The 15,331-nt window shown below is 26.7% G+C and overlaps 2 protein-coding genes across 5 annotated transcripts; both read left to right on the forward strand.

Annotated features, from left to right (window-relative positions):
- The first annotated feature begins 1,012 nt into the window (after positions 1-1,012).
- On the forward strand, positions 1,013-8,976 carry LOC113552943 (thiamin pyrophosphokinase 1-like). Of its 3 annotated transcripts, none has more exons than XM_026955990.1 (5): positions 1,013-1,089; positions 4,756-4,902; positions 4,968-5,198; positions 5,270-5,563; positions 8,543-8,976. In XM_026955990.1, the coding sequence occupies exons 2-5, from the start codon at positions 4,767-4,769 to the stop codon at positions 8,671-8,673; spliced, it is 792 nt and encodes a 263-aa protein (XP_026811791.1). In that variant the 5' UTR covers positions 1,013-1,089; positions 4,756-4,766; the 3' UTR covers positions 8,674-8,976. The 3 variants fall into 3 exon arrangements, with proteins under 3 accessions (XP_026811791.1, XP_026811789.1, XP_026811790.1); XM_026955988.1 differs by lacking the exon at positions 1,013-1,089 and adding an exon at positions 4,311-4,604; XM_026955989.1 differs by lacking the exon at positions 1,013-1,089 and adding an exon at positions 4,312-4,689 and having other exon boundaries at positions 8,543-8,975.
- A 2,318-nt stretch (positions 8,977-11,294) lies between these two features.
- On the forward strand, positions 11,295-14,844 carry LOC113554407 (talin-1-like). 2 transcript variants are annotated; one of them, XM_026958235.1, is made up of 3 exons: positions 11,295-11,536; positions 11,633-14,311; positions 14,397-14,844. In XM_026958235.1, exons 1-3 carry the CDS (start codon positions 11,500-11,502, stop codon positions 14,621-14,623), a joined length of 2,943 nt encoding a protein of 980 aa, XP_026814036.1. In that variant the 5' UTR covers positions 11,295-11,499; the 3' UTR covers positions 14,624-14,844. The 2 variants fall into 2 exon arrangements, with proteins under 2 accessions (XP_026814036.1, XP_028044403.1); XM_028188602.1 differs by having other exon boundaries at positions 11,296-11,544; positions 14,397-14,842.
- Positions 14,845-15,331: the final 487 nt, after the last annotated feature.

Raw genomic sequence — 15,331 nt, forward strand, 5'->3', positions numbered from 1 at the left:
ATACCACTATCCATAGATACCCTCTCGCTGTTGTACGTTGTACCACCACCACAACTCACACAGCGCTATTTCTAAATAAGAGAGATTTTTTTGCCGGACCTTGTAATCTGTAAATGGAATCTGTATAAAATGTATGTGATCTTGAATAGCTGCGATCGATTGTAAATTATTCACAACACGTATAATTAATATTATTATATGTTATGATTAGAATACGGATTTGAATGGAAATAGCATTTCTTATGATAAAATATATAATTTTTAATTTATACAAAACTACATTTATATTAATATATTATAGTTATAACAATCTTATCTAACTTATCTATAGGTAACTCATAAAAATATAGTGGAAATGAATAATAAACGACTGTTAATTAAACGCAAAAATATTTTATATATTTGAAGTCTTAAAGAAAGTCCCCCTGCATTAAAACCAAAAATATAAAACAATATTAACTGTAGTATTATTGAATTTTGTTTTAAGTATATTATTATAATATTTATCAACGTTAAATTATTATCTAAAAAGTCTTATTTATCGATAAATATTATCAATTTGATAAATACCATTTATTTTTAAAAAAAATGTAACAATGTAAATATACGATATATCTAATTTTATTACGTATGTCAATATACCCGAGGTATGTACGTTTCGTACAAATAATAATTGGCATTAACAAAATCTTTGTTTGCCAAGTGGGGAACTCACTAAAACTTATTTTCATCAATATAATATAATATATATTAGTTTTAGTAAATATTAAAATGTATTCAAATGATCAAATATATAATTATTTAGATTCGATGTTTAACAATAAATCGTTCAAGGTTTATTGATACGTTTATTCTATATCACAGAGTTTTAGCAATATTTTATGTAATTCTGTACAAAGTACGATGTATTAAATAAATACACATTAGATATACGTACAATGGTACAATTATCGAACAAATAAAAATGGTTTTATTTTCAGACTAAAATGAATAAGTTATAACTAATTAAGTTCAGTCAGTTGTCAGTGGAGTCAGTGGAAGTAGCAGAAGTCAGTGGTCAAACATTTTATCAGAACGTCTGAAGTATTGGTAAATTGTTATTTATTATTTTAAATATATACAAAAATAGCGGTTATCACTACAAAGCTATAATTTATGGTATTTAAAGCTATGTTGTTAAATATAATAAACCAGTAAATACTAAATTCTTAATAGATACGGCCGATACGGGATCAAAATCAAGAAAAGTTTATAGTTAATAATAATGAAGATTTGAAGACTTCTGATTATGTATTTAGCCTAATTTGGTCAAATAGGTCAATTTCCTATATATTTATAAATTAGTGACGATAAGTTTAACCATATGATACTTCACGTTTCCAAAATACAATACTTCTATCTATTTATGTATTTTTGAATTAATAATCGAACGAAGGTAAGGGTATGAAGATAAGGTTATATTATCGATTTAATCAAACATTTAATATAGATAATTTTTTGAATTTATTCAACATTAAACATCATTTTTTCGTAATAGTCTTCCGCTAGGATTGTTTTTCATTGAATTCAAATTTTAAACATTTATACAGATTATAATAATCTACCATTTACTCTATGACAAATGACAATGTAGTACGCCCATACTGCCTATAGTATTCATTTATTTATTTTAACAGAATAATGGGTCGAGCTACTTGTACCGAGCATACTTGTACAGGGGCCCATGAAGACTTATCTAACAAATGTCTTTCTTAATATTGATTTGATATTTACACAGACCTTGGTAAAGAAAGATTAAAAAATATACTCTATGGACTATGATGTATCTTTTAATCTACAGTTTATAAAATTATTTACTTTTGTGGATGATAACAAATTACTTGGTAAAATTAAATTAGTAAACGATTCGTATGTACTTATTGAAAAATAATATAAAATATGCAGTTGAAGAGTGGTGTTTAGAAAATGATATGCACTTAATACTTAAACTAATCTAAATGTTATATCATTTAATTTTATTGTATAAAATATCAATAGTGTATCCCATATTCCCATCCCTATATAGTATATACAATATCAGACTTTGAATAAGGTACCGGTCGCTACGACATTACTCATATTAAGGATTTTGGTGTCATATTTGAATCTAATTTAACTGTTTACATACACATTTCTACAATTTTCAATAAAGCTGCAAGACACTTAGGCTTAATTATATGATTATAATCTTAAGGTAGCAGTTATTAAACCTCTTTTAAAGGGTGGAGATAGTAAGAATATTAACAATTATCGGCCAATATCCCTGCTAATAAATTTTTTCAAAATCCTAGAAAAAATAATTTAAGTAAGATTAATTACTTTTCTGAAAAATAATAAGCTTTTATTTAAAAATCAGTATCGATTTAGACCTGGTATTTGTACAGAGGACGCTCTTTACAGTACAACTCAGTTTTTATATAAAGAATTAGATTGTGACAATAAAATAATAGCGATTTTCTTGGACTTGGCAAAGGCATTTGATACAGTCAATCATAAAATTCTACTACAGTTACTACCTAGTTTTGGAATAAAAAATGTTAGTTTCAATTGGTTTAAGAGTTACTTAATAAATAGAAAACAAATGGTAAAAATAAATAATGTTGGTCAAGAAAGTTCTATTAATTATGGAATTCCGCAAGGTAGTGTATTGGAGCCTATTTTGTTTATATTATATATTAACTCCGTCTGTGATATTAATATTGATGGCTTGGTCGTTACTTTTGCAGATGATACTTGTCTACTTTTTTCGGAAAAATCGTGGAATGGAGTTCATGATAAAGCTACGTTTGGTTTAAATAAAGTTTATATATGTCTATGTAATATAAATCTAACTTTAAATGAAGATAAAACTATGTTTTGTCCTTTTCTATTAATAGGATTTCAACTAATACAAATGGTAACTCAATAACCATACATAGATGCCTTAATATAAATCCTTACAACATACATAGGTACTTGTAAAGTAATAAATGAAGTTTCTCTAATAAGATATTTAGGTATTGTTTTTGATAAACATTTAAAATGGAATTTACATACACATAATTTATTAGGAAAGCTACGTACAATAACTTACAAATTTATAAAGCTTAAAAATTTAATACTTACACAAACAATTCGTATAATATATTTTGCTTTGTATCAGTCGATTTATCAATATGGGTTACTAATATGGGGTGGACTAGATGATTGTATTTTAAAACAGTTACAAGTAAATCAAAAAAAAAAAAATAGTAAGAATATGTTTGAATAAGTATGCTCTTGAAGAGTCGACTAGTCGAAACTATAGGGATTTGGGTGTTCTACCAATAAAGTCCCTCTATAAAAAAATAGCAATTTTGTTTATATTTAAACGATTAATAAAGGGAAAAAAGAACACATTTTTTGAAAATAATAGAGAAAATATGGTTTATAATATTCTCGTCAAATATGCCAAAAAATCTTTTGGTCAATCATTGTGGACTACTTAGGGCCTACGTACTTTAACTTAATACCATATGAGTTTAAAAAAAACATCCATCAGCATCAAAATAGTGTTAAAAAATGTGTTTATAAGTATTTATTCTTAGAATTAGTTTAATTTATTATTTTATTATGAACATATTACTAGATAGTTACATTCAAGTAATTTAACTTAATAATGTCAGAATAATATTTTGTATTTTGTATTATTTTTATTATGAATCTTACTTTTAAATTTTAAAAACTAAATCTATTATTTTTATTGTAATTTTGATTTTTCTTTAATTTAATTTTATAATTGTATTTAAATAACTAACTAAACTGTACACTATTTATTTATTTATATAATTGTACATTTTTATTATTTTTGATCTTTTTTAGTATAACATTGTTACACTCTCTATCTCTAACTCAAGTTATGCTTAAAATAAATAGATAATCAAGTATTGTAATTATGAAATTGTGTATAGTAATTTTAAATTTTTATTGATAAAAAAAAATAAAAAAAAAATTAAAAATTAACCCTGATAGTTTTATACGCATGACGTACAACTTTGATTACAGAAATAATTATATAGTAATAATCTTCAAATCTTACGCGCAACTGACGTCACGGTGATCGAGTATTTGAGCGACATATGTTCTCAGTGAAAGGCACTTTCTTATTTCGAAGTACTGCAACGGTCAGAGAAGTGTTGCACATCGCTTCGCTGTACATGTAGATAATATTTGTATTGTATATATATATGTATACACTTATTATCAAAGACTGCACACTGTTTGCTTATCAGTTATTTTATTATTATACAAAAATAAATAATAATATAAATATTAAATTACATATAATTGAATAATTGCCCCGATTTAGAAATCTATTAGTAAATTAAAAAGGGTTCGAACGACAACGATCAACGATGATCGGCAGAAGTGGCGGTGGTCAGCTTCGATCGGTTATACATAGTGCGTGTTAGACGAGACAGTAGTATTCTTTAATTTATGGTCGTGCTGCGCCACGGTCATTCGTGCTAAAAACTTGCTCGTAATTCATATGAAAACCCCACGTGCCATTGCTATTAATTGGCTATCGAAATTTTTTTATTTACGAGGTTAGTGTTCACGCAGTCCGTAGTTTTGTACTCGGTAGTTAGTTGGTAATTTTATGCGTCGCACAATTATTCCGGCGTAGTGACGGTAATAATAAGTGTTTTAGTAGTACTTACCTATTGTGAAGAGGTTGGTGTATGGATATTTTTACAGATCCGTTAGCTATGATTTCTGATCCTCCTAAGACCCGAGACTGGTGGCCGGATCTGGAAGACTTAAAACTGTCGAACACAGCTGTAGTTGTACTGAACACAAGTATCGAAAATCCACCAAAGCTGGTGCGGCATCTGTGGAATAATTGTGAGTGTTCTGTCACTGCAATCACGTCCAATATAACTAAATTTTATTTTTATCTTTATTTCTAGCTTGGCTCCGAGTGACTGTTGATGGCGGCACCAACAAATGGCACAGTTTCGTCAAACAAAATTCATTTGATGACTTAAAATTCCCTGACCTTATAACTGGAGATCTGGATTCGGCCAACCCTGCTGTCGTTGAGCAGTTTGTATCCATGGGCTCAACAATCATTCCCACACCTAACCAGGATGAAACAGACTTCACCAAAGCACTTAAAGAGGTTAAGAAATACTCAGAAAGTAATTATACATAAACTTATGAGCTACTTGTAATAGTCTCATGATAATCAAAATTGATTTTTTTTTTTTAGAAAATTGTAAATCAATAGATTCTATTATCGTTATGGTAAACATGTGCCATAGGGTCGATCATTTCTTATCAAATTTAAACACTTTGTACAAGTCTAAGACTAAAGACCATTATTTCGATGAAGATATATATCTTCTGGGAAGAAATTCATTGACCTGGTTGCTCCAGGCCGGCACACATCGTATCCATGTTCCTCAGCTCCTCAGGTTTCATCCTGAGAACAATTATGTAGGCTTTTTTCCAATGGGTTCGGCATGCAACGAATGTACAACTACAGGACTCAAATGGAATTTAAGTAAGTTGCTTTTTTTTTTAGCTAGATATGTATTATTAAATCATTTCCAATTTTTATTACTAAATTATTGGTATATTTGATTTATTATTATTTTAGAGTAATAGTTGCTTTACCTTTTATTTAGCTATTATAAATTATCTTGCACTTGGTTTTGTAAATAAAATTAATGGTGGTAAAGTAATCAATATACTGTGTAATACATTTTTATATCTTAAAATCTTATTAATCAATTTGCCAAAATGTTATAAAATATTTATATTTTTTAATTGTTGATTGATCATCTGATTATATATATTATGTGTTAAGACAATTTTAAATTCACAGATATTAGCTTTCTTTTAGACAATTTAATTTATTTTATATACTAGTATTTATAGATCTAAAACCATTAGAGCATTATTATATAAAAATATTAATAGGTACAATAAAAAGAAGTTTTAACTATAATAATATTATAAGTAATGTTTAGATCAAATAAAACTTTTAACAAATGTTATATATATTATAATTAGGGCTCAGAAGTTGATGAATTTTGCATTTTTTTTTTTTTTGAACTTTGTAGACTATGCTCTCCTGGCCACAAATGTGTTTCATTAGCATGTGAATTTGTTCAACTAATTTTTATTTTGCATTTTTTGGTGTTTTTATATCATTTTTAGGTAATTTTCCCATATTTTTAGTCGTTTTTACTGATTTCACATTAGTTCACTTCTTATTGTTTCTTGTCGATTGCCATTATGCCGATAACTTACTTAAAACTTTGAAATTACCACGGATTAAGATTAGTAACTATCCAATTTTATGTTACTGATTACAGTCGTCGTTGTCGTGATGTAATGAATATTATTGTACCTAAACTTTATTATTTTTTTGTAATATTTTCGAAATGCCGAAAATTAAAATTTCGGTTAATGCTCATCTACTTCTACTATATTTTTAATTTTTTTATTTAATTTTTAAGGACATTTTTTGTCATTTTTGTCATACTTTGAGTAATTCGTAAGCTTTGATAAATGTATATAGAATTTTATAGTAAAATATAGTACAATTTAAAAAAAAATTTATTTTTCATTATTTGCATATATTTTTTAGGTCAATTTTTAATGTTTTCAAGGTCATCAACTTCTGAGCCTTAATTATAGTTGTATAACAAGAGAGTTCCATAAATATTTATCATAGAGTAGATTAGGTTTATCAACATTAATATATTTAGTAAGTTTATGGGTTATAGGTATATAGATTTTATTTATTATAACTAAATAAATTGTAATAATTAAATGGTCTTTTTTCATTATTTATTTTTTTTTTTTATAGAATTATACATGTCTGGATAATTCACAATTTAATAATAATTAATGGATTTTTACTGGTTTACTTAATCAAATACTGGGTGTTGAATTCTTAATAGATTTTTAAATTATTATTAAAACTTTTACTTATTCAATTTATTCTAACATTAACTTTTTCTTTTGTAGCATTATAATAATCATATGGTCTTAAAATGAGAAGAAATATTATTAGGAAATGTCTATGGTCTCAAACGGTAAAATAATTAGACTATAATTCTTGTTACTCTAAAAATTAATTATGTACCATCATTTTTTATAATTTTTTTTATATTTTTTTATTAATTATTCAAAACAATTTTTAGAGAAATGGGCGGTTGTTTACACTTTTATAAAAGTAATTAATTAATTACATTAATTGATTTAATAATACTTTGTGAAACAATGTATAATTTTGTAGCTTAACGCATAAAAATAAAATATGCTTCAAAATCAATATAAACTATTTACTATTTAAATATTTTTATTTTGAACTTGTGACTTAAATTTTGTATTGGTTAAAAAATGTATGATTGCTTACTAAATTCGATAATATAGATTTTTTTAAATTAAAACCAGGCCCGGATTAACAATTACAGTGCTTGTAGGCTGTGAAAACTTTGGTGCCCTTATTTTACTAGTTTACCTTATACATTTTTCAATCAATGTATAAACATTGAAACAACTCTGATTATTCAGCTTGAATAGGTAGTAAAATAAAAGTTTTAACTTATTGAATATATATAAATAAAAAGTAAAACAATAAAAATATAATGGTTTATTTTATTTTAAATATGTGTATAATAAATTTAAATTAAACAATAGTACAACAACTTAATAATTTTAGTTTTGGATACAATCTAATCAATCAGTATTATAAACTCTTGTACTTAATTTAGATAATAAATATTCAATATTTTGTATCAAATAAAATATAGACGATGTCCCTAAATTTGTGGCCAATCATGAATCTGTAGGTTGTACACTATCTACCGTTTATACCTAGCTTATATCCGGGCCTGATAAAAAATTATGTATAGTTTTTTATTTTTATCAAATAGTTATACCATTTTTAGTTGTGATAAGTAGTAATTCTAGTTAGATGGAATACAAATAAATATTATTTCTTATGAAGAAAAAAGAGGGCTTTTTTCAATATTTATGTTGATAGCTTTTTTTAATGATTGTAGTTAGTCTATTTAATATCACCGTAGACACGAAAATGAGATTTGTTTATTATGCACCAAATGACAGTTTTTTAGTAGTGGTTCTTACAACAGAAAAATGTTAATTTTCAATGCTATATAGAATTTTAAGGACATAGTTAAAAGACTAGGTCTAGCTAGTGAATAGTTGGTTAGCGCTTATTTTTTCATGTCTGCAAATACAACATTTAATGGTAGAAATGTTACCATCTATTCATGTAAAATTTCAATAACGGTGCAAATTAATGGTAGGCCGCTGAGGACAGGTCTCATTTTTTGTGTCAGTAATTATATAACTAATTTATAAAAGGCTCTGCATGAACAACACTGGTTGCTTTTATTTGGAAATTGTTCGATATGACTTATTTTTCATTGTACTGTCTGTGAACGAACTATATTTTCTATACAATTTTTTTACATAAAGATTTTAGTCTTAGTATTCATTTTAGGTGGAAAACTTATGGAAATGGGAGGACTTACTAGTAGTAGTAATACATTCAATGGAGAACCAATCGTCACAATCACCAATAGTTCTCCACTATTGTGGACAATGACTATGGGGTATGAAGAAAGTTTCTAAATCAAGAAGAACTCTGTTAGATTGGTATATTTAATTAAAAACTAAAATTTTTCCCTTCCTATTGCCTGATCACTTGTTTTTTACCTGTACAATAATTATTGTGTATTTTATGATCTGTACTGTCAGTGTGACTACAATAAAATTTACTACATACCATTGTAATTGTCCAATGTATCTGTACGCTTAATTTTTATAAAGTAATATTATAGAAGTTTGTTATATGTTTTTAGAATATATATGTTGTTAGGGCCTTAAGGGTTGTTATGTTTAAAATAGTCTATGCAATAATGTATTTAATTGTTTTTTCAATCAAATATATTTATACACATGTATTTGTGATGATGTTCCATTTTTATTGTAAGCATTTGATAAATTTTTTATGTTAAGATAGATAATCAGTGAGTAAAACAACACAATATAATATTAAATCAATTTTCAATTTAATTTCAAAAATTAGAAATTGGTACTTTAACTTGACCCTTTTATACATTTTTATCTTTGCATTTAAATATAGTATCTTGAGTTACTTTTTATATTAGTAATACAATTATCTTCTCACTAAATTTATTATTCAATATTTAAATTTTTTTTTTAAAAACATTTTGCAAATCCATTGTATAACAAATACTCGAAGAGATATGAAAAGTTAAAAAAAAAAACCAAATAGTTTCATGACATAATCACATTAAAGTTGTTCAATACATATAATGTTAATTTGTACATTATATTCAATTATATTTTTAAAATTTCATTAAGAATTATATATTTTATTGTTTAGATAATACTGTAATCTAAATTATTGGAATATAAAGTTATGTTATTTTTACATTTTAAATACTTTAGAGAATAATTATGTAATTCCAATACGATACCCTCATGTTAGATGAGTAAATTACTGCAGTGACACGTGATTGTTATTTTACTACTTTAGTTTAAAGAAAGTTTTCAGTTTAAACACTAAAAAGCTGATTTTGCTCATACTATAAAAACTTAAATCTATGTTAATATTATAAAAAAATAACAAAATTTTATTTTAATGTTGTAAAATTATCCTGTAAATTGAATAAATATGTATCAAGTTCCTTTTGATCAAACATACTGTAACATAAAAATATGATTTAACATTAAATAATAAGTAGATATTATTTTGTAGAAAGTATAAATTTATCTACCAATTTAAATTAGTTCCAATAATATTGTAGCTTTACTTATTTATTTAATATATCTAGACCATGATGAATTTAATATTTTAATCTATTATGTGGGGTTGTTTTCTTATACATTCTACATTTCAGTAGCATCAAAAAGGGATTTTGTCCACAAATATTGAGTAATGTTTATTATTATATACAATGACACTTTTTCTTATCAAAGCCAATAATTTAATCAGTTTGAAAAATTAAAATAATTACTGTACAAAATTATTTATTTAATTATTGATATTTAACAGAAACTGCTCATTCTTGAATAGTGACCAAGTATTTATTTTACATTTTTATATGACTTATCCATACCTCAAGCTTTGCAATTAAGTATTATTTCTTTTTTAATAAAATATAGTTATGAAAATAATTATTAATAATTTCTATTATAGTTAATTACTATAATCAATTAAAATATACGATAATTATATCTATAATTTAAAATTTAAATTAATATATCTGAAGAGAAGAAATTGAAACTGACTAAGACATTCAAACAAATATACAATAAATTGTTTCTGAGAACTGTATTACCTACTTAAATATTTAATTGTTCCCATTCCATATTATTACTAATTATGATAATTGTTTATGAATTTATGATTTATCCTTATAATTATTTCATTGACACGGTTTTTTATTTTTAATTATTATTTATTAGTATATTTTGGTTGTTAAAGTTCTGATTAAAAAAGCTTAAAAACTATATTATTTTTTGTATTGTTAGTGGTTCATAATAGTAATTATAAGTAATTGATAGGTCAATATTGATTTTTGAAATTGAACCAAACCATAAAATTTTTTAATAAAGTCAAATCGACTTAAACCTTCATATTTTTACTGAACCAAACTTAGAAAAATGTTCAGTAATTATTTTCACTTTTTTTCAATATTTTTGGCATATGTTTTTTATTTAAACTATTTATTTATCATATATTTTTCTATTTAATGTGGTTATATCTTATATCATGAAATAAATATAATTTAAGACCATAGTCATAACACTTATAAGTTATCTTAGGATACTGTGTAACAACCATTTTGTCATGGTAACAACTACCGTCTACCTTTACTTGTTACCTATTATAATAGTGTAAATATTGAAAACTGGAAATAACTATAATAGTGTAATAATAGTAAATAGTGACCCACGATTAATTAATTAATTATGTAGTGACCTATCTCCCATCGGTTGTTATCATTAATATGATAATATAATATTTCCAAGTTGGATTGATTAATCAATCAACCATAGACCATATTATAAGGTCTATGCAATCAACCCATCTTGGTGATTTTCATCTTTCAGTGATAATAAAAAATATCAGCATAGAATACAAAAAATACAAATACCAGATAACGAGATGATAACAGGTTTAACACCGAATGCTGGCAATACATTTTAATTTATTTTGAATTACTGTCTACAAAATATAATAATCGGATTAAAATTATTATTTTCACTGGATATTAAATAATATGGATTTACAATTAAAACTTAATAAAAATACAGTTTTTTTTATTATTCGACGCGATTTATTGACCTTAGGAAAACATTCATATTTAGTTATCCTATCTACGAAACGAAAAGTAGGTGCACACATAGCAATGTCCATAAAAGGCAATGTTCACCTGTTGTTTCATTATGCTTGAAACCCACGGTACGAAAGTGCGTTTTTGTTGAATGTTTAACAGTGTTTAGTCGTAATTTTCAACTTCAATAATTGCAATGCTTTCTTTACGTATTCGGTTTGTAGACGACGGGGTGACAAAGACGATACAATTCGACCCATCTACGTCTGTGTACGATGCGTGCTGTCAGATTGGCGGAAAAACATCACCTGACCATCTGTCGGAATACACATTGTTTTTGGCCGACGAAGATTCCAAAAAAGGCATATACCTTGAACCTGTACGTAATTTAGAGTATTATATGTTACGAAATGGCGACTTGCTTGAATATCGTAAGAAAGTGCGTCCACTTAAGGTTAGCACACTTGATGGAACATTAAAAACTTTAATGATAGACGATACTCAGCCCGTCTCCAACCTTATGGCCGTGGTTTGTGCTAAACTAGGAATTACTAACCATGATGAGTACAGTTTGGTACGTGAATTTCCTGAAGGCGATGAAAATAATGCCAATGCAGGAAATTCAATTAAACGCGATCATAAGATGGAACATTTGCGCAAAAAGTTGAAGACAGACGAAGAAACTAATTGGATTAATCCAGGAACAAGTTTACAAGAACAGGGTATTGATGAAAAGGAAGGCGTTTTATTAAAACGTAAGTTTTTTTTTTCAGATGGTAATATAGATACGCACGATCCGATTCAATTAAATTTGCTATATGTTGAAACGAGGGATGCTATTTTAAAAGGTACTCATCCTGTTACTGAAAATCTTGCCATCCAGTTAGCTGGCTTACAAACACATATTCAATTTGGTAACCATGATGAAACTAAACATAAACCTCCATTATTGGATTTAAAAGAATTCTTGCCACAATCTTATGTAAAAAATAAAGGTATTGAAAAAAAAATACTTAATGAACACAAAAAATATATTGATTTGCCTGAGCTTAAAGCTAAAGTTTTGTACACTAGAACTGTTCGAGCACTTCCAACTTATGGCGTTACATTTTTCTTAGTTAAAGAGGAAATGAAAGGTAAAAATAAACTTGTGCCTAGAATTCTTGGAGTTACTAAAGATTCTGTGTTACGTTTGGATGAACGAAGTAAAGAAATATTACAAAATTGGCCTTTAACCAGTGTTCGGCGCTGGGGAGCTTCACCTCATACATTTACATTAGATTTTGGCGATTATTCTGATCGTTATTATTCTGTACAAACCACCGAGGCAGAGCAAATACTACAATTAATATCTGGTTATATTGATATAATTTTGAAAAAAAAAGAAGCTAAGGATCATTTTGGGATTGATGCAAATGAACATTCTACAGTGATGGAAGATACGGTAAGCCCATTAAAAGCAATTGTGATAGAAAGTAATGGTCAAAAGGTAAAAACTGAATCAGTTGCTAAACCTGCTATTCTCAGAGTTCCACAAGAGGCTACATCTTATACAACTGGTTACATTTCTGAGGAACAATATACTTCTATTGAAATCACCTGCACTGAAGCCATATCAGGTGTTTTAGAAGATCTTGATACCACTATGTCTGAAAGTAATAATTTAGAACTAGAAATTAATGAACAGAAATTTTCTGATTACAGAGAAAATATCCTAAAAACTTCCAAAACGTTGGTGGAAAATACTAAATCATTAGTAGCAGGTGTTGGAGTGTCCAAAGAACAATTGGACGATTCTTCTAAAAATGCAGTTACTACAGTATTGAAACTTGTAGAACTTGTGAAGTCTGGTGCAGCCTCACTAGACGACCGTGAAGTTCAAATTAAATTGATTACAGCTGTAAAAGATGTTGCTAGTTCACTTGGAGAACTAATTAAGGGTTGTTTTGAAACTCCATCTATGGATGAACTAAAAGATAAAGCAAAAGTGTTGGTAACTAATGTTACTTCTTTATTGAAAACTGTGAAGTCTGTTGATGATGAACGTACAAAAAATACTAATGTTATGGAATCAACAGTTGAATTGATTGAAAAAGATTTACAAAAGAATCATAATGTATCAAATTATGAGACAACAACAGAATCACTTATTCAGTCTGCAAAATGTATTGATGAAACCACTAAAAATATGTTGGATATTGTCTATAAAGGAAAACCAAATGATGTCAGAAATGCAGTACAAGAAAGTCGTAAATCAGTTAGTGAGTTATTAACCGCTTGTCAAGGGAAAAATTTAAATGAAAAAGTGTTGGATGCTGGACGTCAAGTTGCTGAAGAATTTAAGACTTTTTTGTCTACAATTTTAGAAAATTCCAAAAGACCTAGTACTACTACAAAACGGGTTTTAGAAGAAGTATCTCAACGCTTGTCTTCAAAGGTACATTATTTAATTACGATTGTGGAGCACATTGAAACTATAGAATATCATTTATTAGATTCAGCAACTTCAATTGATACAGCAGTAAAAAAACTTGACACAATTCAACCAAGGCCTTATGAATTCAAAGTTGATGAAAGTTGCTGGAAATCTGATGAAGTTATTTTAGAAGCGGTAAAATCAATTGCGGCTGCTACCTGTGCATTGGTCAAAACAGCTTCACTTGCACAACATGAAATCGGAGTTGATGAAGGGGTAGATGGATTAGTGTATGCTGCTAGAATGGTTGCCACAGCAACTCATACCTTAGTAGAATGTGCTCGTGAAATAATTGAAGGTTTATCAAGCGAAGACAAACTTATATCTGCTGCTAATCAAGTGGCTTCTTGCACAACACAACTTTTGGTAGCATGTAAAGTCAAAGCAGATCCAAATAGTGATGCTACAAAGCGCCTTTTAGCTTCTGGTAATAATTTTAGATTAATTTTTTTTAAAAAAGATTTTTAATTAATTTTTTTTAAAAAAGATTTTTAATTAATTTTTTATTTTAGGTAATGTAGTGAAACGTGCAACTGAAAATGTAGTTCGTGCTGCTCGCCAAGCCATGAAAACGGATGAAATCAAGAATCTTATACTAAATGAAAAAATGGTTGGTGGTATGGCCCAAGAAATAGATGCTAGATCTGATGTGTTAAGAATTGAAAGAGAGTTAGAAGAAGCGAGAAAAAGATTGGTGGTTATCAGACAAGCAAAAAATAGAGGCGTTGATAGTTATTAGTATATTACAATTTGTTAAAAATTACCTTAAAAACCATTAATTTATTTACTTGTAACATTATATAATTATTGAAATTGATACATTCCTTGTGTTAAATGTTAAAAAATTTTTTATAGATATAATATTATTTGAATTATACAAATCCATTTCAAATTATAGATTTTTTTCTACCAGAGGTCATAAAAATACTTCATGTAATTTGATTATATTAAATTTTAACATTAGTTTTCTCTTCAAGTTGGTATTTAAAAAAAAAACAACTTATACAATTAATACAATTTAATCTGTGTTTCAAATTAATTAATATTAACAAAAGTAAAAATAACATTAAAATAGTATCTTGTAGAATTAGTTTTTTTATTATATAATGTCTTAAGAAATTAAAAAAAAATTATATCTATATTTTTTTATTATCTATTTTTAGTTTAAATTTATTTTTATATTAACCATGTGAAGAAATAAAATAATTTTTAATTTTTCTATTTTTATTTGTATAACATATTAATAGGTATACCTAATAATGTGATATTTATTAATGTAGGCCGTAGAAAAGATAATTACATAGTTAAGGTTTATATTAAATTGTTGTTTAAAATCCTCGTCATTCTGTGGAAATACGTGTTTTTGCTCGTTACTTTTACAGTCTAAAACACAATAGTTAGATGACGGCATTGTAAAGTAAAATTTCAAGTAAAACACTGAAGAGTG

Source organism: Rhopalosiphum maidis, chromosome 2, assembly GCF_003676215.2.
Source record: "Rhopalosiphum maidis isolate BTI-1 chromosome 2, ASM367621v3, whole genome shotgun sequence".
Classification (NCBI taxonomy): domain Eukaryota; kingdom Metazoa; phylum Arthropoda; class Insecta; order Hemiptera; family Aphididae; genus Rhopalosiphum; species Rhopalosiphum maidis.

What these genes read in the sequence shown, in the direction of transcription:
- LOC113552943 (XM_026955988.1), top strand. Translation starts at nt 4,547, where the DNA reads ATGAAAACCCCACGTGCCATTGCTATTAATTGGCTATCGAAATTTTTT. An exon ending in GAAATTTTTTTATTTACGAG is followed by an intron (nt 4,605 to 4,755) that starts GTTAGTGTTCAC and finishes ATATTTTTACAG; the next exon opens with ATCCGTTAGCTATGATTTCT. An exon ending in GGTTAAGAAATACTCAGAAA is followed by an intron (nt 5,199 to 5,269) that starts GTAATTATACAT and finishes TTTTTTTTTTAG; the next exon opens with AAAATTGTAAATCAATAGAT.
- LOC113554407 (XM_026958235.1), top strand. Translation starts at nt 11,500, where the DNA reads ATGTTCACCTGTTGTTTCATTATGCTTGAAACCCACG. An exon ending in CATTATGCTTGAAACCCACG is followed by an intron (nt 11,537 to 11,632) that starts GTACGAAAGTGC and finishes TTCGGTTTGTAG; the next exon opens with ACGACGGGGTGACAAAGACG. An exon ending in AAAGCGCCTTTTAGCTTCTG is followed by an intron (nt 14,312 to 14,396) that starts GTAATAATTTTA and finishes TTTTTATTTTAG; the next exon opens with GTAATGTAGTGAAACGTGCA.